The following is a 23,110-nucleotide window of genomic DNA, read 5'->3' on the forward strand; positions in this document are numbered from 1 at the left end:
GTGCTTTAGTACAGAATAATTTATACCGTTGGGTGACTAGGGTCTCAAGATATAGGCCAAAACGTGGACCCGGGCACCCCAAGAATGTGTTTATACAATATGGATATCAAATGAAAGCTGTTGATGAGTGCTTTAGTACAGGGTAGTTTTCATTCCTATTGGTTACTAGGGTCTCAAGATATAGGCCAAAACGTGGACCCGGGCACCCCAAGAATGTGTTTATACAATATGGATATCTAATGAAAGCTGTTGATGAGTGCTTTAGTACAGGGTAGTTTTCATATCTATTGGTGACTAGGGTCTCGAGATATAGGCCAAAACGTGGACCCGGGTACCCCTAGAATGTGTTTATACAATATGGATATCAAATGAAAGATGTTGATGAGTGCTTTAGTACAGGGTAGTTTTCATACCTATTGGTGACTAGGTTCTCAAGATATAGGCCAAAACGTGTACCCGGGCACCCCTAGAATGCGTTTATACAATATGGATATCAAATGAAAGGTGTTGATGAGTGCTTTAGTACAGGGTAGTTTTCATATATATTGGTGACTAGGGTCTCGAGATATAGGCCAAAACGTGGACCCGGGTACCCCTAGAATGTGTTTATACAATATGGATATCAAATGAAAGATGTTGATGAGTGCTTTAGTACAGAGTAGTTTTCATATCTATTGGTGACTAGGGTCTCGAGATATAGGCCAAAACGTGGACCCGGATACCCCTAGAATGTGTTTATACAATATGGATATCAAATGAAAGTTTTGATGAATGGTTTAGTACAGGGTAGTTTTCATACCTATTGGTGACTAGGGTCTCGAGATATAGGCCAAAACGTGGACACGGGCACCCCTAGAATGCGTTTATACAATATGGATATCAAATGAAAGGTGTTGATGAGTGCTTTAGTACAGGGTAGTTTTCATACCTATTGGTGACTAGGGTCTCGAGATATAGGCCAAAACGTGGACCCGGTCACCCCTAGAATGCGTTTATACAATATGGATATCAAATGAAAGCTGTTGATGAATGCTTTAGTACAGGGTAGTTTTCATACCTATTGGTGGATAGGGTCTCGAGATATAGGCCAAAACGTGGACCCGGTCACCCCTAGAATGCGTTTATACAATATGGATATCAAATGAAAGCTGTTGATGAATGCTTTAGTACAGGGTAGTTTTCATACCTATTGGTGACTAGGGTCTCGAGATATAGGCCAAAACGTGGAAACGGGCACCCTAGAATGCGTTTATACAATATGGATATCAAATGAAAGCTGTTGGTGAGTGCTTTAGTACAGGGTAATTTTCATATCTATTTGTGACTAGTGTCTCGGGATATTGGCCAAAACGTGGACCAGGGTAACACTAGGATGTGTTTTTACATTATTGGTATCAAATTGAAGCTGTTGATGTGTGCTTTAGTACTGAATAATTTATACCGCTGGGTGACTAGGGTCTCGAGATATAGGCAAAACGTGGACCCGGGCACCCCTAGAATGTGTTTATACAATATGGATATCAAATGAAAGGTGTTGATGAGTGCTTTAGTACAGGGTAATTTTCATATCTATTTGTGACTAGGGTCTCGAGATATAGGCCAAAACGTGGACCCGGGTAACACTAGGATGTGTTTTTACATTATTGGTATCAAATTGAAGCTGTTGATGTGTGCTTTAGTACAGAATAATTTATACCGCTGGGTGACTAGGGTCTCGAGATATAGGGCAAAACGTGGACTTGGAGACTCCTAGAACGTGTGTTTAATATGGATATCAAATGAAAGCTGTTGCTTTTAAAGTAATTTTCATTGTGATATTCCATTTAGTCGCATCAACCTGGCAAAACTGATAAATATGCATGCGAAGCCGAAATAAAGACATGAATTAATAATACCCACATACCTCTTTACATACGTCCTATTCGATTTGCCTGAAATTAGGTATATATATTTGCCTATATTAGTATTTACGATCCTTTTTTCCGGGAAGTAGACCAGAGACGGACTGGTACTGGGATTAGGACTAGGACTGGGCTGAGACGCGGAGGGGAACTGGGACTCGGAATGGGACTGGAACAAAATACATACCATCCTCTGGGACTGGCAATAAGGGATGAAGAGGAATGAGAAGAACTTGAGAGAAGAGAGAAGAGAGGAGGAGACCGCGAAAGAGATAGAATGAGACGAAGATAGAGATAGATTAAGCGGAAAATACGGAGAAAGGAGTGAATAAAATGTTTAGGAAAACTGAAGAGGGGGAGGACAGAGTCAGACGGAAAAAGGTTATTAAAATGTATGCAGTCTGCTAGTAATGTAATAAACTCCAGCAACAAAATCCTTTGCTAACCTAACATGCCTGTTTAGTGGCGCAAATTATCATTGCAGGAGGGTTATTGACGTGGCTTGGCAACTGAGCCGGATAACATACCACCAAGGACTGTCACTCCGGCTTCGTTTTAAAACAACAACTGTTTGAAAAACCCAAGGATATGTTTATACGTTTCATGAACATGAAATGGTATATTAACTTTGGTCCGATGTTTGTAACGTTGAGAAATATAGAAGATAGACTTACCATTAAGTATAACGAATTGATCAGGGCGACGAACTGAGTTGATGTAGCCATGTCCGTCTGTCCGTCCGTCCGTCTGTCTGTTTGAACGCAAACAAGTCCCTCAAATTTTGAGATATCTCAATGAAATTTGGCACAAGGATGTATTTTTTTATTATATTAGACATTTGTCGGATCCGGTAGGATCGGACCGCTATAACATATATCTCCCATACAACCGATCGTTCGGATTAGACGATTTTGGTCATTTCTGCCGCAATTTAGAAAGTATAAACGTGAAACTCGGTAATATATATTTTAATATATCATAGAAGATTTGCTGAAAAAATCACTTTGATCTGAGCTATATATATTATATATCCCATACAACCGATCGTTCAGATAGAAAGATTTTTGGCAATTTCTCCCTTAATTTCCAATATAAAAACGTTAAACTTGGTGATATTTATTCTAATATATCATAGAAGATTTCCTGTAAAAATCATTTCGATCGGAGCTATATATAATATATATCCCATACAACCGATCGTTCAGATAAGGGGGTTTTTTGCCATTTTTTATTTTATATTTATCTTAAAAATCGTTTATGTATATCTGTTCACTATATATTTCTTATCTTATACATCCGATTATTTGGAGATTACGAACGGGATAAGATTATTGTTCAGCCCCATTCATGAAAGGTATGAAGTCTTCGGCACAGCCGAAGACGGTCCCGTCCTTACTTGTTTTTAATTGTTTTTATTTCTTTATTTTTATTTCGGTTAACCGAGTTTTCACAAGACCTGTGACAGTTTATCGAAATACAACAACTACATGTCAACGGCGACGTAAAGTTCTCCAAATATTGATTTTGTATTTTTTCGCGTTAATGACCTTTTTAACTTACGCTATGCTGTAGTATTTTATGATGGGAACAAGTTCACACATCTGATTCTAGTGCAGATTCAGAAAATGATTTAAAGTGTGAGTTGAATAAAATCTTTTGATATATTCAAAACCCAAATCATTTTGCGAAAAAGTGCGTCAAAGGTATTTTGGATAATTTTGCCAGAAACTTCTTTTTATAAAGATGGCTTTAATAACAATAATCTTCACACCTGAAGACTTACTTTTTTTCTGTTTAACACTGTGTTAACTTTGAACTTGTTTTGTTTGTAATAAACGATTTACCTATGTAACATACCAATAAAGTAAAAATAAACACCGGTTTTAACCGGGTTTTGAGAAATAAAAACCGCTGTTTTTTTATCAACAATTTTCGATTTGGGATAAAGATTCAACTTTTCAGTTAAAAAAAGCAAAGGCAGTCCAAGAAATGTTAACTTCATACCCACTTAATTATTATTCAACTAGCAGGCCCGGCAGACGTATATCTGCCCAAGCTTTGGTATATCTGCATAACTTTTAAGCAGTTTTTACCCCTAATCTCCCTTCCCATCTCTCCCTCTTTTTCTTATCTTTTTATTTACTCTTCCCTCTGCCTTTCTCCTTTTCTACGCCTCTTTAACCCTCTCCGCCTTTTCCCTCAGTTCTTTTCCGCTCCATCTATCCATATCTCTCTACTTTCGTCTTTGTTCGAAAAGATCGGCTCCTGGTCCTCTTGCCGAAAATAAGTATCGTTATTACTAATCTAGGCAAAAAGCTATCTACATACCAAATTTCAGGCAAACCGAATCCCTGGTCCACTTCCGGAAAGAAAATTTACAGGAACGCTATTTTATCTTTCAAGTTGGATAAAACTGTACACGGTGTGCAAATGTGATTGAAATCGGTTAAGTAGCTTAGGAGTACATCACGGACAAACAACGTGACACGAAATTTATATATTTCAAGACAAGATTACAACTTAGAAACAATTATTTTGGTACTCTAAAAAGCGTTTTGATCCGCTTTTTGGTACGAAGAAAATTATGTGAGCGGCGGCACTGGTTGCATAGGAAAAATTTAAATTTATTCACTTCTTAGCATATACGAAAAGCGGTGTCACAACAGGTACAAAAACAGCCAAAGTAGCAGGAATAATAATAGCCAAATTAGTTCTAGTAGCTACAATATTTATAAATTGAGGATTTTCAAAAATTTGTTTGCTATAAATGTACACTTAGTCCGATTGAAAAAAGCAGCCAACTTGCAACTTTTGTTGCAAACAAAGCATAAGAAAAAGAATTTGACATTTGCTTTGGCTAAGGGTGCTGGAACACTTTTCAAGTGAAATTATGTTTTCCACTCCTTGGTAACTTTTCTAAAATTTTTCTCAATTAAAAACTGTAATATAACAAATGAATACGACACAAAATATGTTAGCGGGTATTTTTGTTGTATACGGCGAATGTTTAAAACGCGAAATTTTGTATGTGAATGGCTCATTCAGAATGGGCAAGGTCTGAAGTCAATTGAAATTTATTTCTGACTTGAAACGAAGGTTGAAACGCGTCTTTTGATACCACTTTTGATAATTTTTGATAAAAATTAGGTGGTGCACCGTCTTGTAAAACGTTATCCAAATTAATCAATTAATTACACTGGATCACAAACTCCAACTTTTTTTCTGCACCAGAGACAGCATTATGAAAGTCCTATGTAAAATCACCTCCTGGTTCCGAAAATGAAGGTTATTTTTAATTCTATGGTAACGTTTTTGAGATATTTACGAATTACCGTTTTTCGAAAACAAAAAAAGAATTGGGTCCACTTAATCATATATATCACAAGAACGAATTGAGCGATTCCAAAACGGTTTGAAGCTTTTAAAAGGTAATACAATTTGCTATAAACTGCGCATACAACACTTTTTGCTAGACCCTGCAGATTCAAAGATAACGAACAATAATTACGGATTTTTTCAATTTTTCTTTTTGTAAAAATATAAAAAAATTTGTACTTTGCGAGGCAGGATCTCGAAAACTTTTTATTTTTTTTTCAGATTTTTTTTTCTCTAAGCTCTGTTTTATTACAAAAAAATAAGCTTTCATTCAACAGAATCGATGCACTAATACAAAAGTTATAAGCATTCAAGTAAATATATCCATTTAATACTTAAGTACCCTACTGAAAAACGGTAATTCGTAAATATCTCAAAAACGTTACCATAGAATTAAAAATAACCTTCATTTTCGGAACCAAGGGGTGATTTCACATAGGTATTTCATAATGTTGTCTCTGGTGCATTTTGGTTGTAAACCAGTTTTATGTAGGCACATAATTATTATGCAAAAATACCCACAAAATATTCGTTATTTCTTTAAAGGTGGATGCGAGATATCTTTCGGCAAGGGCTTAAAGGGCCACTTAAAGAAGAGGATTTATATCAAAATCGTGAATCACTGGACAGCGAGCGGCTTACAGACAAATTCAGTAAGTTTTGGGAAGATGAAAAAACACGCAAGAAGCCCAGCATAGTGCGTGTGATTGCGCGTTCATATGGATCAGTATTTTTACCATTAGGTCTTCTATATGCCGCAACAGAATCGGCTTGCAAGTAATTATTTAAATTACTAACTTAATAAAAAGTTATTGATAATGTTTTCTTCTACATTTTAGAGCTATACAACCGTTATTACTTGGCGGTCTTGTGGCCTATTTTGCCGAGGGCCAGACAACTACAACCGAATCTCAAGCATATATAATCGCTGCCGGCATTGTGCTATGTTCTGTGATACCAGTAATTACATTTCATCCATTTATTTTCTACATCTTTCAAGTAGGCACCAAAATAAGGGTCGGCCTATCCGGTATCATTTATAGAAAATGTTTACAAATTTCGAAAAATGCCAGCAACGATGGCTTACGTGGACGAGCTATAAATATACTTTCCAACGATGTGGGTCGTTTCGATGTGGCGTTAGCATTTCTACATGATTTGTGGAAAGGACCAACAGAGTCGCTGATTATTGGTTTTCTTATGTATCAAGAGATTGGTATTTCAGCGGTGATCGGTGTCGCATTCATGCTAAGCTTTATACCACTACAGGCTTATGTGGGAAAGAAAGCTGCCTATTATCGACGAAGGACGGCAGAACGTACAGATTTGCGGGTCAAATTAATGAATGAGATTATTCAAGGAATTCAAGTAATTAAAATGTATGCGTGGGAAAACTCATTTGCTAAACTGATAGCTGATGTGCGTATTAAAGAGGTCAAAGCAATAAAGGGTACCTCGTATATACATGCTGCGCTGGGTTGTACCTCAATGATATCACCGTTATCAGTATTTCTTGCTTTGGTCTCCTATATATATCTGGGTGACTCATTGACAGCTAAGCGCGTCTACACAGTGTCTTCCTATTTTAATATGCTTAATGATTCTATGGTGCATTTTTGGCCGCTAGCCATAACATTCGTTTCCGAAGCGACGGTGTCAGCTAAACGTGTCAGAGAGTTCCTACAAGATGGCGATGCTGCAGTAACTCCCATAATTAAAACTGAAAAGAAACATTCTATACAGAAAAATAATAATGATCACAGTGATAAAGTAGAACCAAATGGAAATATTAAGGATAAGGAGAATATTTTGGATCTCTCAAGCGGACGTGAAATATATCCACACACTGAACTAAAAAGCGTTGAAGTACGTAATGTAAGTGCTACATGGGACGCAACCGATCCTATGGGTGGCAAGGGTAGCGCAGCGCTTTCGGATATCAATGTTAAAATTGAAAACAGATCTTTAGTCGCGATAGTCGGACCTGTGGGTTCCGGAAAGTCGACATTACTCAATGCCTTGCTCGGCGAAGTTAAAATAAATCAAGGGAAAATTGTGATAAACGGCAAAGTATCCTATGCGGGTCAGGAACCATGGGTTTTCGAAGGTACAGTGCGTGACAATATTGTATTTGTTGATTCATATAACGAACGACGTTATAAAAAGGTCATCAAAGCGTGCTCACTGGAACGTGATCTTGAGCTTATGTCCAATGGCGATCTAACAATTGTGGGTGAACGCGGTGTTAGTTTGAGCGGTGGCCAAAAGGCGCGCGTCAATCTTGCACGCGCTATTTATCATAAAGCCGATATTTACTTGTTGGACGATCCGCTATCCGCCGTCGACACGCATGTGGGTAAACATATCTTCGAGCGTTGTATCACCGAGTTTCTAAATGATAAAATAGTTATTTTGGTAACACATCAGTTGCAATATCTATTCGATGTAGAGCAGGTGGTACTAATGAACTCGGGTTGTATTGAGGCGCAAGGCAGTTATCAGGATTTGCAGAAAAACGAAAAATGTCAATTTCTATTAATGCAAGCTACATATGAGACACGCAACGAAGTAGCAGACTCGACGGACGCTATGAGCATTGACAGTCGTATGTCGCGCAGTGAATCGGAGAAAAGTATGGAACATCATCAGTTGTTGGGCGCAGATGAATTGCCTGTGGTTGATATGAATGAGGAACAACAAGCTGTTGGCTCTGTCAAACTCGATGTTTATATGTCGTACTTTAAGGCATTAGAAAGCCCCATATTCTTCTTCATAGTCATTGCACTTTTTATTTGTGCACGTTTTATGTTAACTGGCGTGGACTACTTTTTGTCAAGATGGTAAATATGGCTACGAATAATTAGTTCAAATCATTATTTTACTTTTATCTTCCTTAATAGGGTAATTTGGGAGGAAAAGGTTGCGATAGCAAATGGTGATTCCGCAGAAGGTCTGCAATTAAATGCCACAATCTTGGCAAACGAAACTCTAGCCAACCGTACGGGCGAGCGAAATTTGGAAGATGAAGAGTCACATCGTGAGGAACTTGTTATGATCTATGCGATTATATTAGGCTCAACAATGATCGTTTATATCCTGCGTACGTTCGGTTTCTTCACAATGTGTCTTCGCATATCGCTGAAATTGCATGATCGTCTCTTTCGTGGAATAACCCGGACTAGCATGTACTTTTTCAATGTCAATTCATCGGGTAGAATTTTGAATCGTTTTGCTAAGGATATTCGTACCGTTGATACCGATGTGCCACATACTCTACTGGATTGTATTGCGGTAAACGAATCAATTAATGAATTTATGATTTGTTGTTGGTTTACCTGTTTTTTTTTTTTTTGTTTCATCTTTTTTGTAGTTCGCCATCGATATTTCCGGTGTTCTCATAATTGTCGCGATTGCCAATTACTGGTTGCTGATACCAGCTGCGGTCATTGTTGCTTGCCTCTTTCTATTCCGTTACATCTACATAAACACTAGCCGAAGTGTGAAAAGGATAGAATCAATAAGTAAGCTTGTTTTCTTGAATTGTTTGACTTTTATTGTGTGCATAGTTTTGGTGGCTAGATGTTAAGCTTGGCACCGTTTAGTCCTCCCTTTTTCGTGTCATATATTAGTAGTCAGCTAATTACCAAATTTTGGACTTTTCCAGCCCAATAACCCTAATATACCCCGGCATACAGGCCTTTGCATTTTCCCAATCTTCCGTTGACTGCTCTTTATGTCTAGCACCTTTCAGCAGACAAGAGCACCATTCCTAAATATCTATTGAATGACTGTCCCCATTAACTGTCGGCGACAGTCCCCGATTCCTCCCGCAGGCTCCTACCTACATACTTAATTCGCGCTTGACCTTTTAAGCCGTTTTAGTATACATTTTTTTGATATATTCTTAATATTCTTTTTCCGTCTTAATTTGGAGTTGAAAGTTATGCCAAGATATTTGGCTTCAGAAGAGAGATTTTTCGTTTTGCACTTCAGTTTCAGTAAACTGAAAATATGCTTTTTTAGTGTCACCCTTAGTTTGTTGTCGTTCTTTATATGGAACATTCGTCTAAAGTTGTGTTGATGATCCTACTCCTGTGCATATGTAGAATCAATAGATACAACTACTATAGACCATTGGTTCCAATTTCGTTCAACTGAATTGCAGATCTCGCCTGTTTTAACGTTCTTTTTTTTTAAGTTCAGTATTTCAGTATTTTTATACTCAGTTGAGCAGAGCTCACAGAGTATATTAACTTTGATTGGATAACGGTTGGTTGTAAGGTATAAAGGAATCGAGATAGATATAGACTTCCAAATATCAAAATCATCAGGATCGAAAAAAAATTTGATTGAGCCATGTCCGTCCGTCCGTCCGTTAACACGATAACTTGAGTAAATTTTGAGGTATCTTGATGAAATTTGGTACGTAGGTTGCTGAGCACTCATCTCAGATCGCTATTTAAAATGAACGATTTCGGACTATAACCACGCCCACTTTTTCGATATCGAAAATTTCGAAAAACCGAAAAAGTGCAATAATTCATTACCAAAGACAGATAAAGCGATTAAATTTGGTAGGTGAGTTGAACTTATGACGCAGAATAGAAAATTAGTAAAATTTTGGACAATGGGCGTGGCACCGCCCACTTTTAAAAGAAGGTAATTTAAAACTTTTGCAAGCTGTAATTTAGCAGTCGTTGAAGATATCATGATGAAATTTGGCAGAAACGTTACTCCTATTACTATATGTACGCTTAATAAAAATTAGCAAAATCGGAGAAGGGCCACGCCCACTTAAAAAAAAAATTTTAAAGTCAAATTTTAACAAAAAATTTAATATCTTTACAGTATATAAGTAAATTATGTCAACATTCAACTCCAGTAATGATATGGTGCAACAAAATACAAAAATAAAAGAAAATTTCAAAATGGGCGTGGCTACGCCCTTTTTCATTTACTTTGTCTAGGATACTTTTAATGCCATAAGTCGAACAAAAATTTACCAATCCTTTTCTGTGAAAATGGGCGAAATTGGTTGAAGCCACGCCCAGTTTTTATACACAGTCGTCCGTCTGTCCTTCCGCATGGCCGTTAACACGATAACTAGAGCAAAAATCGACATATATTTACTGAATTTAGTTCACGTACTTATCTGAACGCACTTTATCTTGGTGTAAAAAATGAACGAAATCCGACTATGACCACGCCCACTTTTTCCATATCGAAAATTACGAAAAATGAAAAAAATGCCATAATTCAATACCAAATACGAAAAAAGGGATGAAACATGGTAATTGGATTGTTTTATTGACGCGAAATATAACTTTAGAAAAAACTTTGTAAAATGGTTGTGACACCTACCATATTAAGTAGAAGAAAATGAAAAAGTTCTGCAGGGCGAAATAAAAAACCCTTGAAATCTTGGCAGGTATTACATATATAAATAAATTAGCGGTATCCAACAGATGATGTTCTGGGTCACTCTGGTCCACATTTTGGTCGATATCTGGTAAACGCCTTCACATATACAACTACCACCACTCCCTTTTAAAACTCTCATTAATACCTTTAATTTGTTACCAATATCGTACAAACACATTCTAGAGTCACTCCTGGTCCACCTTTATGGCGATATCTCGAAACGGAGTCCACCTATGGAACTAAGGATCACTCCCTCTTAAAATACTCATTAGCACCTTTTTTTTGATACCCATATTGTACAAACAAATTCTAAGGTCACCCCTGGTCCACCTTTATGGCGATATCCCTAAATGGCGTCCACCTATAGAACTATGGCCCACTCCCTCATAAAATACTCTTTAATGCCTTTCATTTGATACACATGTCATACAAACACATTCCAGGGTTTCCCTCGGTTCATTTTCTTACATGGTTATTTTCCCTTATGTTGTCACCATAGCTCTCAACTGAGTATGTAATGTTCGGTTACACCCGAACTTAACCTTCCTTACTTGTTAATATTCGTGTTTGTGCGTCGACCCGGTGGGAGTGAGCGCTGTCTCCGGCTCTCTGTGCCGGCCAATAAGTCCGTCCAAACATTGTAGGATAAATGAAGAGAAGCTTGTTTTATTTGACTTCTGAGTGGTTCAGCTTATGAACGAAAATTACACGAACACCTATCCAGGCTTCCGATACCTAACCATCCAGAAATGATGCCAAGTGAATAGGGTACCCATTTGTCGCCAAGGGTTTGCAAATGGTCAATACCCCCACAGGTTTGAAATGCTCAAATGAGTTGATAGCCCAACAGCGTAAATGGGAGACAGTCACGCAAAGCACTAGTTTCTCACAAAAGATTTAGTGACTACTTCCGAATGCAGAGAGGTGCAGTTGTACCAGCAGCGCTTAAGTCTGAGCTATATGTATTAAAATTAATTACCAGTTAAAAATGCGGTCAAAAGGTCTGCAAAGGGGTCCAATTGCCGTTTCGCAGGACACCGCAGTGTTAAAGGTGTCAGTTGATAGCACTAGAAGGGGACCGAATTTGAACTAGTACTGTCTATTAATGAGATAATTCTGCGCTAGTTCGAAACCAGTACGATTTTTGATGTCGGTTTCCGGATAAAAAGCGCAGCTCGTTGCCAAAGTGACATTTGTCACGTTGCGCATCGTAAAAAGTGTGTTTCCATCTACACCTCTAGAGTTTTCTGACAGGAAATGGTACATGAGCCTTCAAACTCGTTTATGCTTCTTTGAGATAAGGATACGAAATCTTGATGTCTCACTTGTTGTCTCTAGGTTTTAGCAGTATTGCTGCCATGAATTAAAGTCGCATCGTAGGCATGCAAATCCTCTTCTAGTCGGCTGTATTTAGTTGAAGAGTTTTCTTGGCGTTGACCTTAGTTTCTCAAAGAGTTTGCATTTCTTGGATTTGTAAACGTTCGGTCGGCTTCCACTTTATAATTAATGGAGAAGAATAGCCTGCTGTGGTCCGAGAAGGAGCACGTGCCTAATACTTTCGATATATAGCGGTTTACTAGGTTTTCGAGGCATATGATTTTTACTTAAGTTTTATCCATTTACTAATTTTACAAACTTTCACAGCTCGCAGTCCCATCTATTCACTGACAAATCAGACATTTCAAGGATTAAGTACAATACGAGCTCTGCAGGCGGAATCCGCACTTGACTCTGAATTTCACGATTACATGAATAGCAATACATGTGCTTGGTTTCTATTTATATCGTGCACGCGTGCCTTTGCTTTATGGTCCGACGTCTTATGTGTTCTCTATATAGCAGCTGTGACATTTAGCTTTCTGCTATTACGTACAGAATACAATAGTGGTGACGTTGGCTTAGCAATACTACATTCAATGACAATGATTGGTATGTGCCAGTGGGGTATGCGTCAAACCGCCGAATTAGAAAATGATATGACAAGTGTGGAGCGTATCCTAGAGTATACTGAGCAGCCACCAGAGCCACCATTGAAAACTGATCCGGAGAAAAAGCCAAGAGACGAATGGCCTAGCGAAGGCCGTATAGAGTTTGCAAACTTGAAACTTCGTTACTCGCCTAAAGACTCTTATGTGCTCAAAGGTTTGAATTTTACGATAGAACCACAAGAGAAGATAGGTATTGTAGGACGCACAGGTGCTGGCAAATCTTCTATTATACAATCAATGTTTCGATTGGCATGCAACGAAGGAGTTATACGTGTGGATGATGTTGATATTGAAAGCCTTGGCCTACACGATTTGAGGAGCAAAATATCCATAATACCACAAGATCCTGTATTGTTTTCCGGCACCTTACGTTATAATTTGGATCCAATGGAAGAGCGACGTGATGAGGAAGTATGGAAGGCATTGGAAGATGTTGAGTTACGATCGCATGTATCAACATTGATTGGAGGCCTTGCCTGTCGCATGTATGATGGTGGTGCAAATTTCAGTGTAGGCCAACGGCAGTTGGTGTGTTTGGCACGTGCTATACTACGGAATAACAAGATTCTTATACTGGATGAAGCAACGGCTAATGTTGATCCAGAGTAAGTCTTTGAAACTTGTTGAACCTATTAACTTCTTGTCAAAACGGCTCTTCTCTCCTTAGAACCGATCAATTAATACAAAAAACGATTCGTACCAAATTTGCAAAATGCACCGTCCTGACTATAGCTCATCGTCTACACACTGTTATGGATAGCGATCGTGTATTGGTAATGGATGCTGGACAGATGGTGGAATTAGGTCATCCATATGAGTTACTACAGCGTCCCAATGGATTTTTACGGCAATTGGCCGATCATACGGGCTTCGCCATGGCCAACGTGTTGATGACTGCGGCCGAAGCGAGTTATGAACAAAAGAAAAAGAATTTATGAAAATTATTAAGGGATAATTAGAAAATGTAATGTGATATGCTATGTAACTGTGCTATTAACCGTTGTGTACTTAGTTTTATACTTAAACGAACTTTCGGGAAGTTTGAAGAAACGAATTTTGTACTCAAATATTGGATTTGCAAATCAATTGAAAGTAAACAATATGTGAATGCCTACATAGACATAAATTTATACATTTAGAATTATGTACGGTAATATATGTATGTCGATACTTATAAATGAAAATTTATTTATTTAAATATTATCCAGCCCAGATAAAATAAAAAAAAAAACATAAAAACGGAAGTGCTAATTGTATTGCGATAAAAATGTATTATTTTTTTTATAAAGTTAATTACTTTATACTTATACATATGTACTTAGAAAAAACTGATTTTTTTAAACTCCATTATTGAAATAAGAGAGAGTATCCCAAACAACTACTTTTGTACTTACAACTCATAAATAAAGAATATCGCATCTGCATCAATTATAGAAATATATTCCAATTTCATTTTCATAACTTTCATGAAAATTAAATGGTATATTAAGTTTGTCACAAATCTAAAAATTTTATGTCCTTAAAGGAGAAGAGACAGAGTCACCAATAAGCATAACGAATAGATCAGAATGACGATCTGAGTTGATTTCGTCTGTTTGAACGCAAACTAGTACCTCAATTTTTGAGATATCTTGATGAGGGTATATTCTGGTGTTATATTAGACTGACCGGACCGGACCGCTCTAGCATATATCCCCAACACAATCGATTGTTCAGCAAAGAAGATTTTCGAAATTTCTGCAGCTATAAGCTTCAAATGTTGAACGAAAAAGTCGTATGGATAGGTCATAAAATAGTACAAATCCTATACAAGCTATTGTTCAGACAAGAGATTTATGGTCATAGCTATCTCATGCAGGCAACAAGAAACGTGAAAATTTATGTGAGTATCACCATCTCTTATTTATTTAATACTAGTAGACCTTTCAGACGTTGCTCTGCCCTAAATTCGGTCTATCTGCATACATTTTAATAAGCTTTTCCGTCTAACTCTGCCCTCCCCCCTCATCACTTTTTCTTAATCCTTTTATTCACTCCCCCCTTCCGTCCTTTTCGCTTCATCTGTCTCTATCTTCGTCTCACTCTTTCTCAGTCTGCTTCTCCTTGCTTATTTTCTCTTCTCTCAAGTTTTTCCCATTCTTCTTCATCCCTTATTGGCAGTCCCAGAGGGTGGTATGTATTTTGTTCCAGTCCCAGTCCCACTCCGAGTCTCAGTCCCAGTCGTCATAATCCCATTCCCAGCCCGTCTCTGGTCTACCTCCCGGAAAAAGGGATCGTAAATACTAATATAGGTAAATTTATATACCAAATTTCAGGCAAATCGAATAGGACGTATTTAAATAGGTATGTGGGTATTACTAATACATGTCTATTTCGGCTTCGCATGTATATTTATCAGTTTTGCCAGGTTGATGCGACTAAATCGAATATCACAATGAAAATTACTTTTAAGCTCTCAGCAACTGCTTTCATTTGATATCCATATTACACACACATTCTAGGGGTATACAGGTTCACATATCTCGAGACCCTAGTCACCCAGCGGTATAAATTACTCTGTACTAAAGTACACATCACGAGCTTTATGCCCCTATTACCGTTTACAACTCAACTCTGGTTGGGTTGAAATTTCGCAATTTGGTATTACAGATTATAACTCAACCTGTCAAAAAAATCGCGGATGAGTTGTCTAGTCTAACAACTTTTTGTGGCATTACCGTTTACAACCTTGCGTTGGTGTAGTTGTCAAAGCCGTCAAAATCTTACAGCTGATTACTAGCAGTTGCCTCATACAATTTTGCAGTTGTTTTGAAAAAATGTAATGTTTTACAAGACGGTTCACCACCTAATTTGTAACAAAAATGTTCAAAGTTGGTATCAAAAGACACGTCTCGACCTCCAATTTAAGAATCCGAAAACAAAAATTAAAAATTTTACTTCTGTCATATCATTTCGGTTCAAATTTTCATGCCATATTTTTTGTACACACTAATACTTCTGCATTTGATCCACCCAGGGTTATTATTACAAATCGCGGCCAAAGGCCCCCAACGCAGAAAGATGTTGTGCAAAAAAAAACTGTGGATCGGACCTCATATTTCGGACCCTCTCGGGCCATTTTGTGGGTTTTTGTAAATATTTTTCGACAGAAACAAATTTTAATTTCCGCTTTCGAATCCTAAAAACGGACATCGAAACGGGTCTTTTGATACCACATTTGATAAGAGTTAGATGGTGCGATCTCATAAAACGTTACCAAAAAAAAAAAAAAATTTAAAGCCGGTAGTTAAACCTTTTTTAATCAAAAAATAATCAACAATTTTGTACACATTTATAGAAAAAAGAACGTTTAAACGAAGGATTATGTTGAATAAGTTTTTGACTTTATGGAGCGACATTCCGAAGTTGGACGAGGCTGGCCGGTGTTCGGATGCAGCCAAAATAGGTCAAATTATGCGAACGTGAGTCCCATTGATACTAATCGCTATTCCTGGGCATCCTGTTTTAGAGTAAAATACAATTTTTGCTGTTTGGGTTTTAATCCACTTCGCACAAATATGCTCCTCAATAATATCTACAACCAGTCCAACACCAAAATCATTTCCACAGCATTTTTGATAGATGCCACCAGCAAGAAATCTGAATGTGGCGCATAATTTTGAAATAGGGGTATAGCCTTCCCTCGAAAGGGTTTGCAGAAATGGTCCTTAATTTTGTTTAGTAATGAGTAATATGATTCCTTTCTAATCTGCAAAATAACTTCATTTGAATCTCATCATTTGTCACTTAAACATTTTCTTACTTGGTGCTTGGTAGTTCCAAGGGAGTGGAATGACCACGCGAATATTTTCCGTATTCGCGACATGTTAATCACCAACATTTTCGCCATTATAAAATAGATTTCATATCATATAATATCTTGTAATAACAAAATCACTTTTGCAAATACTGAAAATTTCGCGGGCAAATTGATCATCTGTTCATTTATCTCTCAAATCATCACTTTCTGAAGTTGGCAGCACCAATTCAACTTCAACTGAAATAAGTTGTAATTCGTAATACCAAACAGGAGTTGAGTTGTCTGAAAGTTGAGTTGTTTTAATTACAACCCAACTAAGTTGAGTTGTATACCGTAATAGGGGCATTAATTTGATACCCATAATGTAAAGACACATCCTAGTGTTACCCTGGTCCACGTTTTGGCCTATCTCTCGAGACCCTAGTCACAAATAGGTATGAAAATTACTCTGTACTAAAGCACTCATAAACAGCTTTAATTTTTTATCCATATTGTATAAACATATCCATATTGTATATACCCGGGTCCACGTTTTCGCCTATATCTCGAGCAGCTTCCATTTGATACCCATGACCCTATCCAGAACGGGATAAAAAGTATCCTATGTCTGTCTCCTGGTTCTAAGCTACCCCTCCACCAATTTTCAGCCAAATCTGTTCATCCATTCTTGAGTTATAAATACATAGTGTAACTAACACCACTTTCTTTTATATATATACATCACATTAAAAACTTCAAAAATAACAGTATTTCTCCACTATTTAATGGATGTTATTATACATATATACCTTCAGTAAAACAAACCACCGCTGTATAGCTAAATGGTTAGCGCAGCGTGCCTAAAGCGTACTGATGATGAAGGCTCAGCACCCTTCGAAATGGATCTATTTGCGCAGCTATGGCAGGTTGTCTGAAAAATTGTCTACTTACTATTCCAAAAACAAAATAAAATTTTTCAATTATAGAAAAATTAAAAAAACAAAAATTATTACAAACAATTATTTTTCTGGCCTTGAGCTCGTTTTCGAACCTTGAGTAGTTTTAAAGGTTTAAGCACATTCCTGTCTTGTCTTTTCGCGCGAGCGGTCGTACGGGTCATCCTCTACTCAACGTCAATTTTCAGGCTTTTTGCGTTGAGTGGAAAATTAAAATAGGCCACAAGGTTGGCTTCTGTGCTTCCCTCGGGCGTTTTGGCGGAGTTAGGAGATGCGTTGCCTCCCTGACCTGGAGTTAGGGTGGTTTCTTGCGCTCCTAACAGGGATCAAAAACTCGTGCATATTTAATAACTGGCGTGGCGCCATGAACGGGTCGTGAAAGACACTTGGCAACAGGCCACTGAAAATTAATGTTCATATACATACATACTAATGAAAATAAAATTCTCGAAAATAAACGGGACAATTTAACGGAGTGTATATAATTGATGCTGAAAAAGCATGCTCAATTTACATACTATGCAGTGTCATTGCATACATCTAACTGCAAATTTTATTGCAAAAAGAACTAATAACGGGATTATAAATATCCTTATTATATACTAATGTGCAGTCATGTACATATAACCAGAATAAATATAAATTCTTTAAAATATAACACCTGATAAAACGAAAATACTTTTACAAAAATAAAATAAACGAAAAATAATTACCCCAATTGGACAAAAACCAACAATTGAATGGACTAGAGTGAATATAAATTCTTTATAATATAACACTAAATACGAAGACAAATTGAACATAACCTGGCGTGGTGCCGTTTAAATATCATTTTACAAATCACGGATAATCTAATACTAATAGCAAGCTGCTACACATGGTTCTGGCCGAATTGGTATTACCATTGTGTACTGGTGGAGCTCAACGTGCATCTATACAACACTGGAAATTTAATCCATTAATTAAAAAACATATAATATTGATAATAACCTGGAATATGGGACTTTTATTATAGTCCCCTCCATTAAACAAAATTTCAAAAAAAAAAAAAAAAGGGTTTAAGCATTCAAAGGGACATAGGGACAGAAAAAGCGACTATAAAACAAAGTCGTAGTAGTGTAGTAATAGTGATACGTGCAAAAATACCAACAAATAAAACTTTTGTTTAAGAATTTTAAGGAAATGTTCAATATTTTTAACGAAAGAGGATTTTTTAAGGGATGTAAGCATTCTTAACCATTCATGTTGCATTAACTTGGGAACACGCATAAATATGTATGTAGATACATATGTCAAGCTGATACGTATGAAAATACATATATATGTACATCCATATATACCTATAAACTCTTTTTTACTGAGGTAAACAACACTGCTCACAACAGTTGTCACACTTTCATTAAAAGGGCGTGCACACTAAGCGACGCGACACGTTACACAAAATATTCGCGGCATTTTTGCCTAATTGGTTGGTCAACTGGGTCGTGTCGTGTCGCTATGTGTGCATGGTTCCATAAGAATACATGCAAAGAATATTATGTCGCTACGTGTCGCGTCGCTTAGTGTGCACGCACTTTAACCCACATCCCACATATAATTTTCAATTTACTTCCATGGAATTCTTACCACAAAATTTGCAAAGCCAATAAAATACAGCAGAACACCTCAAAGATAATTTAGTCTAGGCATTAAAAAGAAAAGTACTGGATCTTAGGGCAAACACATTACGAGGACACATCAGAGTTTGTTTAAGTGGCTTCAAAGATTTTTTTCACTAGTCGAGCTGAACAATTTGTTTTCAAATGCATATGTGCCGCTAAGAAACTTGGCAGGGTTTACCACTGATGGAGCTATTATAATGGCCGTCGAGTTGAACAAATTGAAAACTAAGTATAAGAATTAAACTAATTTGTTTTATGTTTGGTGTACTTGCCAAACAAAAGGTAACACCTTCAAAATTTTTTACAAAAAATTTCTATAGAAAAATTGCACGTCGATATTTAAATCATTCTCACACAGCTCCAAGTAAAAACTGGACTATGGCAGTGTCATAAAGCACGAGGTAGAACATGGCTGCAAATACCGTATTGTTCCGTGATGTTCCAACGAATCCCAATCAGAATCATATACTTAATATATACGAATCTATGCATACAAACATATTATTCCAAATTAACATAAATAACCTATTTAATCATAACAATTTATCACTCGAAGTAGCCATAACGAAAAAAGTTAATTTGCATACTCGTTCTTAATTGAAAGTGATTTAACTTTCGATTTCAAGAAAGGCTTTCAGTTAGCAGAAAAGTAATATAATTTTATATGCCTGCGCGTTTATTGTCTTAACGTTTAACCATTTGCAGACAACTTTTTAAAAATATTACAATTGAAAACGAGTTACATTTTTAAGGAGGTATATTAGTTAATGAGTGGTTGACCGAATCGATTTTTTTCCCTAAATAAACGGAAATTTTTAAAGTTTTTTGTTTAACTTTTTTGATAAAAATCTAAAATTTCGGACCACAGTTTCACTGAAATTCCACGTCTGGCTTTACACCTGCGAGTAAAAAAATAGCAGCGCAAACTATTAGAACATTTTAACAGTTACTTAATTTTGTTTCTTTTCTTAAATTAAAAAAAAAGTATGCTTTATGTTACCAAAAATATCACTGCGTTACAAAAACGAGCTTTAGTTCTGTCCTATGAACCAAATATAATCTTTCGGAAAGGGGAGAAAAAATAAAAATACACGTGTATCGGCGATTTTCATGTACACGTCAAAATGTTTGTTTATGTCTAATTTTTTTTTATGTTATACTTTATACATACAACAAAAAAAAAATTCTGACGTGTACATGAAAATCGCCGATACACGTGTATTTTTATTTTTTCTCCCCTTCCGAAAAAGTATATTTGGTTCATAGGACAGAATGTGTGTAACGCGGTGTATGTAAACAAAATTCGATTGGCTTTTAAAAATCTACAATTTTTTTGAAAGATCTCTTACATTTTTATCCAATTAATAATAATAATATTCTCATTCTTTGTATGGAAGAACATGTAAAAAACCTATAAAAAAAAAAATAAATTTAAAAATATTCAAATCGTTTCCTAAAACACTAAGGCTAACGGTAGAGTGTTTTTTTTTTATTTTCATATATTTTAAAAGCTTGAAATGTTTCTAGCATAAGAATTTTCCATAAGAAGTAATTTGCAGAGCTTTCTACATATGTTACAGCAATGCTCCTTGCGGACGGCGTGGTGTGATGGTAGTGTGCTCTGCCGCTCTGCCATCCACACCGAAGATCCTGGGTTCACGCCCCGAGAAAAGCAATATCAAAATTTTAGAAACAAGTTTTTTCAATTAGAAGACATTTTTTCTAAGCGGGGTCGCCCCTCGCCAGTGTTTGGCAAGCACTCTGAGTATATTTCTGCCATGGAAAGCTTATCAGTGAAAACTCATCTGCCTTGCAGATACCGTTCGGAGTCGGCATAAAACAAGTAGGTCCTGTATCGCCAATTCGTAGGAAAAATTAAAAGGAGCACGACGCAAATTGGAAGAGAAGTTCGGCCTAAAATATCTTCGGAGGTTATCGCGCCTTACATACATTTTTTTTTTAATGCTTCTTGCTTTCACTCAGTCGTCAGCCTAGATAAAATTTTGTAATTATTTTATGAAGATTTTAAAACTGCTCGAGTTTTCGAATTTCTTCGGAAATGTTTTGAGATTTGCGTACATCGTTTTCATCAAACAACTCTATACCCTTGGCCGTGCAGTTGTTTTGTTAAGAAAAGTCGATCGTGAACTGAATGTCGGATATTTTATTTTTTTTATTTATTTATTTATTTATTATTTAAAGTCGACGACAAACTATGGTCGACTGCATAATATAAAAGATATATAAATATACAACTCAAAAGATAAAATTTAAGATATATCGATCAATGTTATATTACAAACAAAGAAATATTAATGAACATTACTCTATAATTTCAGAATATAATAATAATAAGAAATATGAGCACAAATAAGATCTTATGCCGAAATTTTATACTGGCGGAATGCATCAGATTCCGCTCAGCATGATTTCGGAATGCAGTGGATTCCAATCTTCCTGTTGGAATGCAACAAAATTCCAATCAGCATGTCATGGGAATCCGGCAGTGCTAAGAGTAGTGTAATGAGGATATGCCATCACAAGGCATAAAAAAGTCACATGACCTGTGTTGTTGGAATGCACCGGATTCCAATCAGCTCTATGCCTGACCCATAAGATTATACTGCCGGAATGCATACGATTCCGGTCAGTGACTCATGAAAAAGCATGTTTTTTACGTTGTTGAAATGCACCAGATTCCAATCAACACAGTACTGTCTTGTTCCTTCTTAATGATACATGTTGATAAATGTTCCTCCATCCTTGAGCGATATAGTTCCTGTTTTTTATGGAAGGAATAAAATGCCGGCAAATTAAATTAGCTTGTATCTCTTAAATTAGATAGGCAAGTATTGCATTACGTATAGTGGCAAAAGTACATTCAAGACTGATACAGCTATACAAGTCATTGTAGTGCGCGCACCAGATAAGAAGAGGATTATTTTTAACAAAGTTTCGTCGACAAAGGGGTAAATAGAAAGGAACGTAGTGTCTGGATACTTTATGGGGAACCGCAAAAAACAAGCGGCTGAGGAGGTCCGCAGAATTAATTTCTCCAATAATGAGCTTATGGATGAACAATACCCCCAGTAATATTTTCCGATTTTCCAGAGTGGGTAAGTTAATAAGAAAAAGTCTACTTCTGTATGGAGGAAGGTGGAGACTTGAGTCCCAATTAAGGCCGCGCAATGCAAATATCAAAAATTGCTTTTGAACCGACTCAAGACGCTGTATATGCTTTTGAGAAACAGGGGACCAAACGCATGAGCAATACTCGAGTATTGGACGAACCAGCGATGTGTAAAGAACCTTAGTGAGGTACGGATCATCGAACTCTTTAGCCCATCTTTTAACAAATCCAAGTAAAACCAACGCTTTGTTGGCTATAGATGAAATATGCATGTTAAAATTCAATTTTGGATCAAAAAGGACACCTAGATCATTTGCAATAGATATACGCTCCAAAGGCGTACCATCTATAACATAAGATCTCAATGCTGGCTTCACTCGGTGAAATGTCATATGCTTACATTTAGAGCAATTTAAAGCTAGTAAATTTGTTGTGCACCAACATTGGAACGAGTCCAAGTCGGCCTGAAGAAGATCCAAGGAACTCAAATCGGTAGGACAGTAAGTGTAGCAAAGTTTTACATCATCCACATACATTATAGTATGGGAATATAATATTGTCTGTGGCAAGTCATTAATGAACAGGGCAAAGAGCAAAGGGCCTAGATGACTTCCCTGGGGTACGCCGGAGGAAACTCCGAACGATTCCGACAGATTGCACTTGAACAGGACTTTTTGGGTCCGGTTAGAAAGATAGCTTTTCAGCTACATTAATAGGTGAAACGGAAAGCCCAGTAAATCAAGCTTATGAATAAGCAACTCATGGTTGACGGTATCAAATGCTTTGCTGAAGTCCGTGTAGATGACATCCGTTTGCTTGTCGCTAAAAATCCTTCCATAACTATAGAGGTGAATACAAGCAAATTTGTAGTGGTTGACCTTTGACGAATAAAACCGTGTT

At 36.8% G+C, this 23,110-nt stretch overlaps 1 protein-coding gene across 1 annotated transcript in view; it reads left to right on the top strand.

The window, feature by feature from the left end:
* The window catches only part of rdog (red dog mine), a 33,656-nt gene extending 19,727 nt beyond the window's left edge, over positions 1-13,929 (top strand). The window contains exons 2-7 of the mRNA XM_067763605.1: positions 5,823-6,053; positions 6,116-8,116; positions 8,177-8,567; positions 8,647-8,797; positions 12,342-13,290; positions 13,353-13,929. Coding sequence (XP_067619706.1) covers positions 5,823-6,053; positions 6,116-8,116; positions 8,177-8,567; positions 8,647-8,797; positions 12,342-13,290; positions 13,353-13,623 — 3,994 coding nt within the window. The 3' untranslated portion in view covers positions 13,624-13,929. The remainder of the gene's footprint in view (positions 1-5,822; positions 6,054-6,115; positions 8,117-8,176; positions 8,568-8,646; positions 8,798-12,341; positions 13,291-13,352) is intronic.
* Positions 13,930-23,110: the final 9,181 nt, after the last annotated feature.

Source organism: Eurosta solidaginis, chromosome 1, assembly GCF_040869045.1.
Source record: "Eurosta solidaginis isolate ZX-2024a chromosome 1, ASM4086904v1, whole genome shotgun sequence".
NCBI classification, from domain to species: Eukaryota; Metazoa; Arthropoda; class Insecta; order Diptera; family Tephritidae; genus Eurosta; species Eurosta solidaginis.